Consider the following 15075-nt stretch of genomic DNA (forward strand, 5'->3'; position numbering starts at 1 on the left):
CTGGACTCAGACCGCGACGTCTCACTCAGATCTCGCGAGGCATAATGGCCCTCGAGAATCCCGGTGGAGGACTCTCTTGGGATCTATCAGCCGCACGCCGCTCCAATTCCGGCAGGACACGGCCAGTAGGTTGCACCCAAGTAGTGGGTGTTGGTCCTCTAAAGAGTCAGAATGAGGAGTCAATAGTGGATAATAAGGAAATGGTGGATGAAATGATCAAATATTTTGTTTCTGTCTGAACCACAGAGGATACAAAAACATTCCAGTAATAGCTTTAAACCAAGAGGTGGAAGGGAGAGAGGAACTTGGTGAAATTACAATCACTAGGGACGTTGTACTGAGCAAACTGATGGAGCCTGGCTGACAAGTCTCTGGGTCCTGATAGATTTCACCCTAAAAGAGCTGGCTAATGAGACAGGAGACACATTGAAGTGAGTTATCCAAAATTGGCTAGATGCTGGAAAGATTCCATCAGGCTGGAAAGTAGCAAATATATCCCTTGTATTCAAGAAGGGAGGGAGGTAGAAAAGGGGAAATTATAGATGAGTTAGCTTTACATCTGCTGTGGGGAAGGTGTCAGAATCAATCATAAAGGAGTTTATCGCTGAAAACGTAGAAACACTCAATGTAATTGTGGGGAGTCAGCTTGGCTTTGTGAAGGGAAAACCAAGTTCAACTAGTTTATTGGAGATTTTCGAAAGAGTAACACGTGTTGTGGATTCCAGAAGGTGCCACATCAGAGGTTAAAAGAGAGAAATGGGCCTTTTTCTGATTGGCAGGATGTGACGAGCAGAGGCCCACAGAGGTCTATGCTGGGGCTCAGCATTTGAACATTTATTCAAGGTAAAGGCAATGTAAAGTCGCCACAGTCCCCGATGACCACAGGCTGCTTTCCTCTTTGAGGGGGAGAGCTGACTGGTGGTGATTTAACCTGAGGACCACCACACCTCAGGCGAGGGCCATGGTCCTGAATAGCTGATTATTAAAATTTATATCAATTACTTAGATGAGGGGTTTACATAAGAACATAAGAACTAGGAGCAGGAGTAGGCCATCTGGCCCCTCGAGCCTGCTCCACCATTCAATGAGATCATGGCTGATCTTTTGTGGACTCAGCTCCACTTTCCAGCCCGAACACCATAACCCTTAATCCCTTTATTCTCCAAAAAACTATCTATCTTTATCTTAAAAACATTTAATGAAGGAGCCTCTACTGCTTCACTGGGCAAGGAATTCCATAGATTCACAACCCTTTGGGTGAAGAAGTTCCTCCTAAACTCAGTCCTAAATCTACTTCCCTTTATTTTGAGGCTATGCCCCCTAGTTCTGCATTCACCCGCCAGTGGAAACAACCTGCCCGCATCTATCCTGTCTATTCCCTTCATAATCTTATATGTTTCTATAAGATCCCCCCTCATTCTTCTAAATTCCAACGAGTACAGTCCCAGTCTGCTCAACCTCTCCTCGTAATCCAACCCCTTCAGCTCTGGGATTAACCTAGTGAATCTCCTCTGCACACCCTCCAGTGCCAGTATGTCCTTTCTCAAGTAAGGAGACCAAAACTGAACACAATACTCCAGGTGTGGCCTCACTAACACCTTATACAATTGCAGCAGAACCTCCCTAGTCTTAAACTCCATCCCTCTAGCAATGAAGGACAAAATTCCATTTGCCTTCTTAATCACCTGTTGCACCTGTAAACCAACTTTTTGCGACTCATGCACTAGCACACCCAGGTCTCTCTGCACAGCAGCATGTTTTAATATTTTATCATTTAAATAATAATCCCTTTTGCTGTTATTCCTACCAAAATGGATAACCACACATTTGTCAACATTGTATTCCATCTGCCAGACCCTAGCCCATTCACTTAGCCTATCCAAATCCCTCTGCAGACTTCCAGTATCCTCTGCACTTTTTGCTTTTCCACTTATCTTAGTGTCGTCTGCAAACTTGGACACATTGCCCTTGGTCCCCAACTCCAAATCATCTATGTAAATTGTGAACAGTTGTGGGCCCAACACTGATCCCTGAGGGACACCACTAGCTACTGATTGCCAACCAGAGAAACACCCATTAATCCCCACTCTTTGCTTTCTATTAATTAACCAATCCTCTATCCATGCTACTACTTTCCCCTTAATGCCATGCATCTTTATCTTATGCAACAACCTTTTGTGTGGCACCTTGTCAAAGGCTTTCTGGAAATCCAGATATACCACATCCATTGGCTCCCCGTTATCTACCGCATTGTTAATGTCCTCAAAAAATTCCACTAAATTAGTTAGGCACGACCTGCCTTTTATGAACCCATGCTGCGTCTGCCCAATGGGACAATTTCCATCCAGATGCCTCGCTATTTCTTCCTTGATGATAGATTTGAGGCATGGTAGGTAAATTTGCAGATTACATGTAGTTAACTGAGGAGAGTATGTTGTGAAGAGGACATAAGGTGTAAATGGATATGGCTATGTTGAGTGAGTGGACAAACATCTCGCAGATGGAGTATAATGTGGGAAAATGTGAAATTGTTCACGTTGGCAGGAAAAATAAAAGAGCAGAGGATTACTGAAACAGAGAATGGCTGCAGAATTCTGAGGTGCAGAGGGACCTGGGTATTCTAGTGCATAAGCCACACAAGGTTAGTCTGCAGGTCCAGCAAGTAATCAAGCAGGCTAATGGAATGCTGTTCTTTACATGAGGAATTGAACATAAAAGTAAGGATGTGCTGCTTCAGTTACACAGGGCATTGGTGAAACCACATCTTGAATATTGTGTGCAATTTTGGTCTCCTTATTTAAGGAAAGATGTAAATGCATTGGAGTCGGTTCAGAGGACGTTTCCTAGATTGATATTTGGGTTGAGCGGGTTGTCTTATGAGGAAAGGTTGGATAGGCTGGGCTCGTTTCCACTGGAGTTTTTAGAAGGGGTGACTTGATTGAAGTATCCAAGATCCAAAATGGTCTGGACAAGGCCGACATCGAAAGGATGTTTGCTCTTGTGGGCGAGTCCAGAGGTAGGGGGCATTGTTTTAAAATTAGGGGGCACCCTTTTAGGACAGGGATGAGGAGGAATATTTTTCTGAGGGTTGTGTGACCTTTGAACTCTCTGCCTCAGGAGGCGGTGGAGGTGGGGGTCACTGAATGCTTTTGAGGTGGGGGGGGAGACAGATTCCTGTTGGTTATGGGAATCAAAGGCTGTTGGGCGTAGATGGAAATGTGGAATTGGAAACACAAAAAAGTAGCCATGCTCTTATTGACTGGCAGAGCAGGCTCGAGGGGCCGAATGGCCTACTTCTGCTCATGTTTTTAAATTTGTATATGTCTGTTTGCTACATCAACCATGTTCGTGCTCTGCATCCAGAGGTACGTGGATGAACATTTCAGTACAGACTACAGAAAACATTTTGTAAACATTGGGCTACGCAAAAAGGGAACTAACAGTATTGGGAACTTACTTTCTTCCCCACCCCGATTGTCAGATGTGTTATCAAATTTCAGCCCTTTCGGGAGCTGCTTGGGCCCCAACCACTTCCAGCAAGATTCCACTTTTTCTGTTACGCTGTTAGTTGGAACTGAGAGTCATGCTAACATTCCCACTGTGGGAATGCTTTCCTCATCCTCGACCCACTCAGAATTGATTCAATCTTTGGAAAAATAAATGCTGTGATCTGAAGTGTGCTGGTGAAAGGGTGATGGAAGCAGATTCTGCCCTAAGTTTTAAAAGGGGATTGATGAGTATGGCGTTAAGTGGGGTCAGAGTAAGAGGGCACGTAATAAAGTTTAAATTAGATTTGTGAACCGTTGTTCAGACTACAGGAAGGTTTATAGCGGAGCTCCCCAAGGGACACCCTTAGGTCTACCCAATAAATAAAGGCAGAAGTAGGGGAACTTGAGTATATATGTGTATAAGTCACTGAAGTTGGTTGGACGGGTTGAAAATGTGGTTCATAAAGTGCACGGCATCTTGGCCTTTTTATAAACAGGAAGACAAAAACAAGGAAGCGATGGTAAACCTTTAGAAAACACATGGTGAAACACCGCCATCTGCTGCACAAACTAAGAGGACCAACATTTAAAAACAGTCCCACCTTCGACTGACGTTAGTTCATTATTGACAGTGTCATTTTCAGGGTAGGGATTCTGCGCCAAGAATAAGCTGACGCGCCTGGTCAGCGTGTATCAAATTCCTGCGACAGAAATTCTGCTTTAAACACAAGCTCAGTTGGAAAGCAATAAAACCAATTCTAGAAATACTTAGAAGGTCCTTCAAGGTGTGAAAAGTCACGTTGATTGTCCAAGCTGGGGTCTTTCAGCTCTGACAGTTTTGACACAGATTTGAGATTTCCATGCAGCAGGATTTTTGAATTTATCTGGGTATATTGGTACAAAATCATCCCCACCCTCCAATGAGCCAATGAGGCATTCACGCTGTCACTGGACAAACACTGACCTGGTTTCTGTAACGTTCCTGTGTCTGCTACTTTAACACAGGTATTAACCTCATTAAATCTTATATCACTCTGGCTTGTATCGAACATGTTCAATATATTCCCTGGGTTATTGTTAAACTGTTCCTTCATGTGGTTTAACTTTGTGTTTTTATTTTTTCCCCCAGGTCCATTCCTCCACCAGGAGACCTTGCTATTGGTAAGGGAGCTTCCGATACCCACACTGTGCTGAATTGCATGTAGTTCCTTTCCTTGACTGGGAATGCAGGGGTGTCACGTTTGCTTTTCACAGACCCAATATTCCTCCAGCAGGTCTGCAGTGACCTCCAGCACGTGCCCTTGACAGCATCATTATGCTCAGTAATGGAGAGGATGAAACCGAGTATAGCGTTAAAGGAAAGACATTGCAGCTCTGCTATTATGCCTGGTCACATTATATCAAATTCCTGCAACAGAGAAATTCTGCCTTAAATACAAGCTTAGTTGGCCCTACACTGGCCTGGGCCTCTGCAGAATCCAAGATTGTGCTTCCTCTTTGTGTATCGAGATGGATTTCCCACCAATTCGGGCCACTAGGCATCCACCTGGAGCTCTTCACGGCGCAGACACACCAGCTCCATGGAACTAGGTGCCCCAATCTGGGCCCTGGAGAGTCAAATGGTTCTGTGAAGTCACTCAACATGACCCAACAAAATTGCCAGAGAGGCAATTGACGGTACGTTGAAGGCACTCTGGTTGGTTCAGTGCAGAGGCGTAATTATAACCAGGTGTGAAACAATGGGAGACCAGGTCAGGTACAGCACGGGGTTAGATACGGAATAAAGCTCCCTCTACACTGTCCCCATCAAACACTCCCAGGACAGGGACAGCACGGGGTTAGATACGGAATAAAGCTCCCTCTACACTGTCCCCATCAAACACTCCCAGCACAGGTACAGCATGGGAATCGATACAGAGTAAAGCTCCCTCTACACTGTCCCCATCAAACACTCCCAGGACAGGTACAGCACGGGGTTAGATACAGAGTAAAGCTCCCTCTACACTGTCCCCATCAAACACTCCCAGGACAGGTACAGCACGGGGTTAGATACAGAGTAAAGCTCCCTCTACACTGTCCCCATCAAACACTCCCAGGACAGGTACAGCACGGGGTTAGATACGGAGTAAAGCTCCCTCGACACTGTCCCCTTCAAACACGCCCAGGACAGGTACGGCACGGGGTTAGATACAGAGTAAAGCTCCCTCAACACTGTCCCCTTCAAACACTCCCAGGACAGGTACAGCACGGGGTTAGATACAGAGTAAAGCTCCCTCGACACTGTCCCCTTCAAACACTCCCAGGACAGGTACAGCACGGGGTTAGATACGGAGTAAAGCTCCCTTGACACTGTCCCCTTCAAACACGCCCAGGACAGGTACGGCACGGGGTTAGATACAGAGTAAAGCTCCCTCAACACTGTCCCCTTCAAACACTCCCAGGACAGGTACAGCACGGGGTTAGATACAGAGTAAAGCTCCCTCAACACTGTCCCCTTCAAACACTCCCAGGACAGGTACAGCACGGGGTTAGATACAGAGTAAAGCTCCCTCGACACTGTCCCCTTCAAACACTCCCAGGACAGGTACAGCACGGGGTTAGATACAGAGTAAAGCTCCCTCTACACTGTCCCTATCAAACACTCCCAGGACAGGTACAGCACGGGGTTAGATAGAGTAAAGCTCCCTCGACACTGCCCCCATCAAACTCTCCCAGGACAGGTACAGCACGGGGTTAGATACAGAGTAAAGCTCCCTCTACACTGTCCCCATCAAACACTCCCAGGACAGGTACAGCACGGGGTTAGATACAGAGTAAAGCTCCCTCTACACTGTCCCCATCAAACACTCCCAGGACAGGTACAGCACGGGGTTAGATACAGGTAAAGCTCCCTCTGCACTGTCCCCATCAAACACTCCCAGGACAGGTACAGCACGGGGTTAGATACAGAGTAAAGCTCCCTCTACACTGTCCCCATCAAACACTCCCAGGACAGGTACGGCACGGGGTTAGATACAGAGTAAAGCTCCCTCTACACTGTCCCCATCAAACACTCCCAGGACAGGTACAGCACGGGGTTAGATAGAGTAAAGCTCCCTCTACACTGTCCCCATCAAACACTCCCAGGACAGGTACAGCACGGGGTTAGATACAGAGTAAAGCTCCCTCTACACTGTCCCCATCAAACACTTCCAGGACAGGTACAGCATGGGGTTAGATAGAGTAAAGCTCCCTCGACACTGTCCCCATCAAACACTCCCAGGACAGGTACAGCACGGGGTTAGATAGAGAGTAAAGCTCCCTCGACACTGTCCCCTTCAAACACTCCCAGGACAGGTACAGCACGGGGTTAGATACAGAGTAAAGCTCCCTCGACACTGTTCCCATCAAACAATCCCAGGACAGGTACAGCACGGGGTTAGATAGAGTAAAGCTCCCTCTACACTGTCCCCATCAAACACTCCCAGGACAGGTACAGCACGGGGTTAGATAGAGAGTGAAGCTCCCTCGACACTGTCCCCATCAAACACTCCCAGGACAGGTACAGCACGGGGTTAGATACAGAGTAAAGCTCCCTCTACACTGTCCCCATCACACACTCCCAGGACAGGTACAGCACGGGGTTAGATACAGAGTAAAGCTTCCTCTACACTGTCCCGATTAAACACTTCCAGGTCAGGTACAGCACGGGGTTAGATACAGAGTAAAGCTTCCTCTACACTGTCCCCATCAAACACTCCCAGGACAGGTACAGCACGGGGTTAGATACAGAGTAAAGCTCCCTCTACACTGTCCCCATCAAACACTCCCAGCACAGGTAGAGCACGGGGTTAGATACAGAGTAAAGCTCCCTCTACACTGTCCCCATCAAACACTCCCAGGACAGGTACAGCACGGGGTTAGATAGGGAGTAAAGCTCCCTCTACACTGTCCCCATCAAACACTCCCAGGACAGGTACAGCACGGGGTTAGATACAGAGTAAAGCTCCCTCTACACTGTCCCGATCAATCACTCCCATGACAGGTCCAGCACCGGGTTAGACACAGAGTAAAGCTCCCCCTACACTGTCCCCATCAAACACTCCCAGGAAGGTCCAGCACAGGGTTAGATACAGAGTAAAGCTCCCTCTACACTGTCCCCATCAAACACTCCCAGGACAGGTACAGCACGGGGTTAGATACAGAGTAAAGCTCCCTCTACACTGTCCCCATCAAACACTCCCAGGACAGGTACAGCATGGGGTTAGATAGAGTAAAGCTCCCTCGACACTGTCCCCATCAAACACTCCCAGGACAGGTACAGCACGGGGTTAGATAGAGAGTAAAGCTCCCTCGACACTGTCCCCTTCAAACACTCCCAGGACAGGTACAGCACGGGGTTAGATACAGAGTAAAGCTCCCTCGACACTGTTCCCATCAAACAATCCCAGGACAGGTACAGCACGGGGTTAGATAGAGTAAAGCTCCCTCTACACTGTCCCCATCAAACACTCCCAGGACAGGTACAGCACGGGGTTAGATAGAGAGTGAAGCTCCCTCGACACTGTCCCCATCAAACACTCCCAGGACAGGTACAGCACGGGGTTAGATACAGAGTAAAGCTCCCTCTACACTGTCCCCATCACACACTCCCAGGACAGGTACAGCACGGGGTTAGATACAGAGTAAAGCTTCCTCTACACTGTCCCGATTAAACACTTCCAGGTCAGGTACAGCACGGGGTTAGATACAGAGTAAAGCTTCCTCTACACTGTCCCCATCAAACACTCCCAGGACAGGTACAGCACGGGGTTAGATACAGAGTAAAGCTCCCTCTACACTGTCCCCATCAAACACTCCCAGCACAGGTAGAGCACGGGGTTAGATACAGAGTAAAGCTCCCTCTACACTGTCCCCATCAAACACTCCCAGGACAGGTACAGCACGGGGTTAGATAGGGAGTAAAGCTCCCTCTACACTGTCCCCATCAAACACTCCCAGGACAGGTACAGCACGGGGTTAGATACAGAGTAAAGCTCCCTCTACACTGTCCCGATCAATCACTCCCAGGACAGGTCCAGCACCGGGTTAGACACAGAGTAAAGCTCCCCCTACACTGTCCCCATCAAACACTCCCAGGAAGGTCCAGCACAGGGTTAGATACAGAGTAAAGCTCCCTCTACACTGTCCCCATCAAACACTCCCAGGACAGGTACAGCACGGGGTTAGATACAGAGTAAAGCTCCCTCTACACTGTCCCCATCAAACACTCCCAGGACAGGTACAGCACGGGGTTAGATACAGAGTAAAGCTCTCTCTACACTGTCCCCATCAAACACTCCCAGGACAGGTACAGCACGGGTTAGATACAGAGTAAATCTATGCTGTCCCATCAATGTGACTCTGCTGAGCAGCCCCTTCTGCTCCTCATTGGCATTTTCTATGTTCCAAATGGCCATCCTCTGATCTGCCTGAGCGATATTATCAATGTGCCATCAATCCTTGCCCAGCTTGGGGTAGCTGTCCTGTGAGTCAGTGCTCAATGGGAATGTTGCTTTGACTTTGCTATATATTGACTGAGACCAGTGAAGAACGGATTGGAATGGATCAATCTTTTGAGTCCTGGGTACTCCATTTTGTGTAAATGGGAAGAGGAACACTTGCCCAGGGCAAGTGGATAGAAGCCCCTCAGTAAAAGCAGTTAACCATCATCTTGAGTGATCAGTTTGAAGAGGCGCTTTGGATGTCTTTCCTCTGTTTGTCACGGGCTCTGTCCCTCTGCATGTTTACAATACTCACGTCACTCCATCCACTTCACTCAGTGATGAAAGGGAAGTGGAAGCTAAACTTGTCTATGAAGAAAAATACTTTAAGGAGCAGTAGTTTAGGCAAATAAACCAATCATATCACGGTTGACGCCGCTTGACTGACATTCCACAACAGCCTGAGGCAATTTGCCAATGTGTGATTGATGACAGTGCTTTATCTGTGAAGCATCTTTTATTATTAGCACTGTTGTTGGGACTTTGCGCATCTTGACTCTTGTGTTCTCCCGCAGATGGGGAAGATGTCTATGATGATGTTGGCGCTGAAGATTTCCCACCTCCGCCTCCTGAATTCAGGTACAATCTACCCTAACTAAGTGTACATTAGCTCCAGGAGTGTTGCTCAATAAAAGCAAGAGTCATAAAAACATCGCTTCTTCCCTTCTTAATCAATCCCTTGGTCCTTCTTTGCTGGATTCTAAACTGCTCCCAATCTTCAGGTCTGTTGTTTTTTCATGTCCAATGTGTATGCGTCTTCCTTGGATCGAATACTATCTCTAATTTCCTCTGTAAGCCATGTATTGGCACCCTTTCCCCTTTTATTTTTGTGCCAGACAGGAATGAACAATAGTTGCAGTTCCCCCCATGTGCTCCTTGAATGTTTGTCATTGCCTGTCCATCGTAATCCGTTTAAGTAACATTCCGCAATCCATCATAGCCAACTCATATCATCATAGTTTTCTTCATTTCTATTCAGGACCCCAGTCTCAAATCGACTATGTTACCCTCCACCGTGAAGAAGAATTCTATCATATTATGGTCGCTCATCCCCAAAGGGCCTTGCACAACTAGATTGACAATGATTCCCTTCTCATTACAAAATACACGGTCTAGAGTAGCCTGTTGTCTGGTTGGTTCCTCCACATACTAGTCCAGAAAACCATTCCGTATACACTCCAGGAATTCCTCCTCTATGGTATTGTTACTAATTTGATTTGCCCAATCTATTTGCAGATTAAACTCACCCATAATCACAGATGTTCCCTATTTCCTGTTTAATGCCATGCCCAACATCACCACCACAGTTTGCGATCTGTATACAAACCCCATTAGCGTTTTTTGCCCCTTGGTACTTCTCAGCTCGACCCGCACCAATTCCACATTGTCAGAGCTAATATCCTTTCTCACTATTGCATTAATTTCCGATTTAACCAGCAATGCAACCCCACTGCCTTTTCCTTTTTGTCTGCCCTTCCTAAATACTGAATACTCTGGATATTCAGTTCCCCCTCCTGGTCACGCTGCAGTCATGTCATGTTTCTTTCTCCATGGATGCTGCCAGAACTGTTGAGTTTTTCCAGCATTTTCTGTTTTGGTGATCGATTTAAGATAATCAGTCAGGCTCATAATGTTGCTTATGTAGGCTTTATCAGAGCTACATATATTCATACACAGGAACCTGCCCCCTGTAGGCAAAAGAAACATGTCCAAGCATGAGTCTTTTTTGAAATAAACAGGAACATGGGGACATAGAACATAGAACATAGAAAATACAGCACAGAACAGGCCCTTCGGCCCACAATGTTGTGCCGAACCTTTGTCCTAGATTAATCATCGATTATCATTGAATTTACAGTGCAGAAGGAGGCCATTCGGCCCTTTGAGTTTGCACTGCCTCTTGGAAAGAGCACCCTACCCAAACTCAACACCTCCACCCAACACCAAGGGCAATTTGGACATTAAGGGCAATTTATCATTGGCCAATTCACCTAACCCGCACATCTTTGGACTGTGGGAGGAAGCCGGAGCACCCGGAGGAAACCCACGCAGACACGGGGAGGACGTGCAGACTCCGCACAGACAGTGACTCAAGCCGGAATCGAACCTGGGACCCTGGAGCTGTGAAGCAATTGTGCTATCCACAATGCTACCGTGCTGCCCTTAAGAACAAATAAATCTACACTATATCATTTTACCGTAATCCATGTACCTATCCAATAGCTGCTTGAAGGTCCCTAATGTTTCCGACTCAACTACTTCCACAGGCAGTGCATTCCATGCCCCCACTACTCTCTGGGCAAAGAACCTACCTCTGATATCCCTCCTATATCTTCCACCTTTCACCTTAAATTTATGTCCCCTTGTAATGGTTTGTTCCACCCGGGGAAAATGTCTCTGACTGTCTATCTATTCCCCTGATCATCTTATAAACCTCTATCAAGTCGCCCCTCATCCTTCTCTGTTCTAATGAGAAAAGGCCTAGCACCCTCAACCTTTCCTCGTAAGACCTACTCTCCATTCCAGGCAACATCCTGGTAAATCTTCTTTGCACCTTTTCCAAAGCTTCCACATCCTTCCTAAAATGAAGCGACCAGAACTGTACACAGTACTCCAAATGTGGCCTTACCAAAGTTTTGTACAGCTGCATCATCACCTCACGGCTCTTAAATTCAATCCCTCTGTTAATGAACGCGAGCACACCATAGGCCTTCTTCACAACTCTATCCACTTGAGTGGCAACTTTCAAAGATGTATGACCATAGACCCCAAGATCTCTCTGCTCCTCCACATTGCCAAGAACTCTACCGTTAACCCTGTATTCCGCATTCATATTTGTCCTTCCAAAATGGACAACCTCACACTTTTCAGGGTTAAACTCCATCTACCACTTCTCAGCCCAGCTCTGCATCCTATCTATGTCTCTTTGCAGCCGACAACAGCCTTACTATCCACAACTCCACCAATCTTCGTATCGTCTGCAAATTTACTGACCCACCCTTCAACTCCCTCATCCAAGTCATTAATGAAAATCACAAACAGCAGAGGACCCAGAACTGATCCCTGCGGTACGCCACTGGTAACTGGGATCCAGGCTGAATATTTGCCATCCACCACCACTCTCTGACTTCTATCGGTTAGCCAGTTCGTTATCCAACTGGCCAAATTTCCCACTATCCCATGCCTCCTTACTTTCTGCATAAGCCTACCATGGGGAACTTTATCAAATGCCTTACTAAAATCCATGTACACTACATCCACTGCTTTACCTTCATCCACATGCTTGGTCACCTCCTCAAAGAATTCAATAAGACTTGTAAGGCAAGACCTACCCCTCACAAATCCGTGCTGACTATCCCTAATCAAGCAGTGTCTTTCCAGATGCTCAGAAATCCTATCCTTCAGTACCCTTTCCATTACTTTGCATACCACCGAAGTAAGACTAACTGGCCTATAATTCCCAGGGTTATCCCTAGTTCCTTTTTTGAACAGGGGCACGACATTCGCCACTCTCCAATCCCCTGGTACCACCCCTGTTGACAGTGAGGACGAAAAGATCATTGCCAACGGCTCTGCAATTTCATCTCTTGCTTCCCATAGAATCCTTGGATATATCCCGTCAGGCCCGGGGGACTTGTCTATCCTCAAGTTTTTCAAAATGCCCAACACATCTTCCTTCCTAACAAGTATTTCCTCGAGCTTACCAATCTGTTTCACACTGTCCTCTCCAACAATATCGCCCCTCTCATTTGTAAATACAGAAGAAAAGTACTCGTTCAAGACCTCTCCTATCTCTTCAGACTCAATACACAATCTCCCGCTACTGTCCTTGATCGGACCTACCCTCGCTCTCGTCATTCTCATATTTCTCACATATGTGTAAAAGGCCTTGGGGTTTTCCTTGATCCTACCCGCCAAAGATTGTTCATGCCCTCTCTTAGCTCTCCTAATCCCTTTCTTCAGTTCCCTCCTGGCTATCTTGTATCCCTCCAGTGCCCTGTCTGAACCTTGTTTCCTCAGCCTTACATAAGTCACCTTTTTCCTCTTAACAAGACATTCAACCTCTCTTGTCAACCATGGTTCCCTCACTCGACCATCTCTTCCCTGCCTGACAGGGACATACATATCAAGGACACTAGTTTCCTGGTGCATTCTCCATGGCAATGTCTTGACCTATCAGAGACGAAATGCCAACCAATAACCACACTTTTTTCAGGCAGTATGAATCGTTGCTCCATTTGAAATTTGACATTCTTGCATTTGTCCTGATGAGTGCAAAACAGAAGGTTTTGACAGCACGTCACTGTTTTCAGCAACACTCAAGTTCTGTCCCAGCAAATGATTAGTGACAATGGATTCTAGCTTCTTCTCAAGAGGGGGGAAATGTATCCGTGGCAAAGCAACAAGGTTAAAGATAACATAAAGGTAAAACGAAGGCATACCATATTGCAAAGGTCAGCGGCAGGCTGGAGGTTTTGGAAATGTTTAAAGATAAACAGAGGGTTGCTAAAAATAACGAATAAAAAAAATAAAGGTAAGTTATAAAAGAAATCCAGCGCAAAATATAAAAACAGAAAGCAGAAGATTCTAGAAGTATATAAAAAGGAAGAGAGTAGCTAAAGTAGCTAAAGATTGGTCTCTTAGAGTTAATAATGGGGAGTTAATAATGGGGAACCACAGAAATGGCAGTGACATTAAATCAATATTTTGCCTCAGTTTTCACAGTGGGGGACACTGAAGCCATCCCAATAGTAACAGGCAGAGGTTGGGGGAAAGGAGGAACTTAAAACAATTGCCATCACTCGGTAAATCTACTGAGCAAACTGCTGGGATTAAAGTCAGACAAATCCTCAAGACCCAATGGCCAACATCCTCGAGTCTTAAAGTAAGTGACAGAAAGGATAGTGGAGGTATTGGTTATAATATTCCAAAATTCCCTGGATTCTGAAAAGGTTCCAGTGGATTGGAACAAAGCTAATGTAATGCTAAAAAGAGAAAGTAGGAAACTATAGACCAGCGGTGGGATTCTCCGCCGGCGGGATCCGCCGGCCCGCCGGCAGCACACCCACGCCCATGGGTGGCCACAATCGGAAACCCCATTGGCCGGCTGTGGGAACGGAGAATCCCGCTGCCGGCGGGACGCGTTGCGCTGGAAAACGCGTCTGGCGGATCGGAGAACCCTGTCCCAGATCTTTTGACATCTATTGTTGGGAAACTGTTGGAATCATTATTGAGGAAGTAGTCATGGGCCATTTGGAAAATCAAAACGCAATCCATCAAAGTCAGCATGGTTTTATGAAGGATAAATAGTGTCTGACTAATTTGCTGGAGTTCTCCGAAGGTATAACAAGCAAAGTGGATAGTGCGGGTCCTGTAGATGCCATGTATCTGGACTTCCAGAAGGCATTTGCTAAGGTGCCACACAAAAGATTAATACCCAAGGTAAGACCCCACGGGGTTAGGGATGATACATTAGCTTGGATAGAGGATTGGCTAACTAACAGAAAGAAGAGAGTGGGGAGAAATAGTGGGGCCCCAACTATTTACAATTTATATTACTAGCTTGATGCAGGGATATAATGTACAATATCCAAATTTGAAAGCTACACTAAAATAGGTGGGATAGTAAGTTACAATGAGGAAATAAGAAAATTACCAATGGATATGGATAGTGTCGGTAAGTGGGCCAAAATTTGGCAGATGAAATTTAACGTGGATAAGTGTGAGATGATCCATTTTAGCCGGAGGAATAAAAAGGCAACTTACTTTCTAAAAGCACGGAAACTTCAAATTGCTTCAGTGCAGAGGGATCTGGGTGTCCTTGTGCACGAATCACAGAAAGTTAGTACGCAGATGCAGCAGGTGATAAAGTGCCTTTAATGCCATTTTCACCATTTTTAACTACTCTTATGCTAGTGCACTCTTCTGTTTATATGCTCTGTCCCTTCCTACCACACTCTGGTTATCATCCACATCGGTATTTGCACTATTGCCTTGTCCTTTCTCTTTAACTTTCCAAATCTCCCTTGACTTGAACCCTCGTTCCCACCATTTAGTTTGAAGCC

General features: G+C 46.3%; 1 protein-coding gene across 5 annotated transcripts in view; it reads left to right on the plus strand.

Annotated features, from left to right (window-relative positions):
- LOC140429070 (FYN-binding protein 1-like) overlaps nucleotides 1-15075 on the plus strand; it is a 556929-nt gene that overhangs the window by 498821 nt on the left and 43033 nt on the right. For all 5 annotated transcript variants that reach the window (XM_072515618.1, XM_072515617.1, XM_072515621.1 and 2 more), the window contains 2 exons: nucleotides 4618-4649; nucleotides 9526-9589. In XM_072515618.1, the coding sequence (XP_072371719.1) occupies nucleotides 4618-4649; nucleotides 9526-9589 (96 nt within the window). The remainder of the gene's footprint in view (nucleotides 1-4617; nucleotides 4650-9525; nucleotides 9590-15075) is intronic.

The sequence above is a fragment of the Scyliorhinus torazame genome, chromosome 9 (assembly GCF_047496885.1).
Source record: "Scyliorhinus torazame isolate Kashiwa2021f chromosome 9, sScyTor2.1, whole genome shotgun sequence".
Taxonomy (NCBI): Eukaryota; Metazoa; Chordata; class Chondrichthyes; order Carcharhiniformes; family Scyliorhinidae; genus Scyliorhinus; species Scyliorhinus torazame.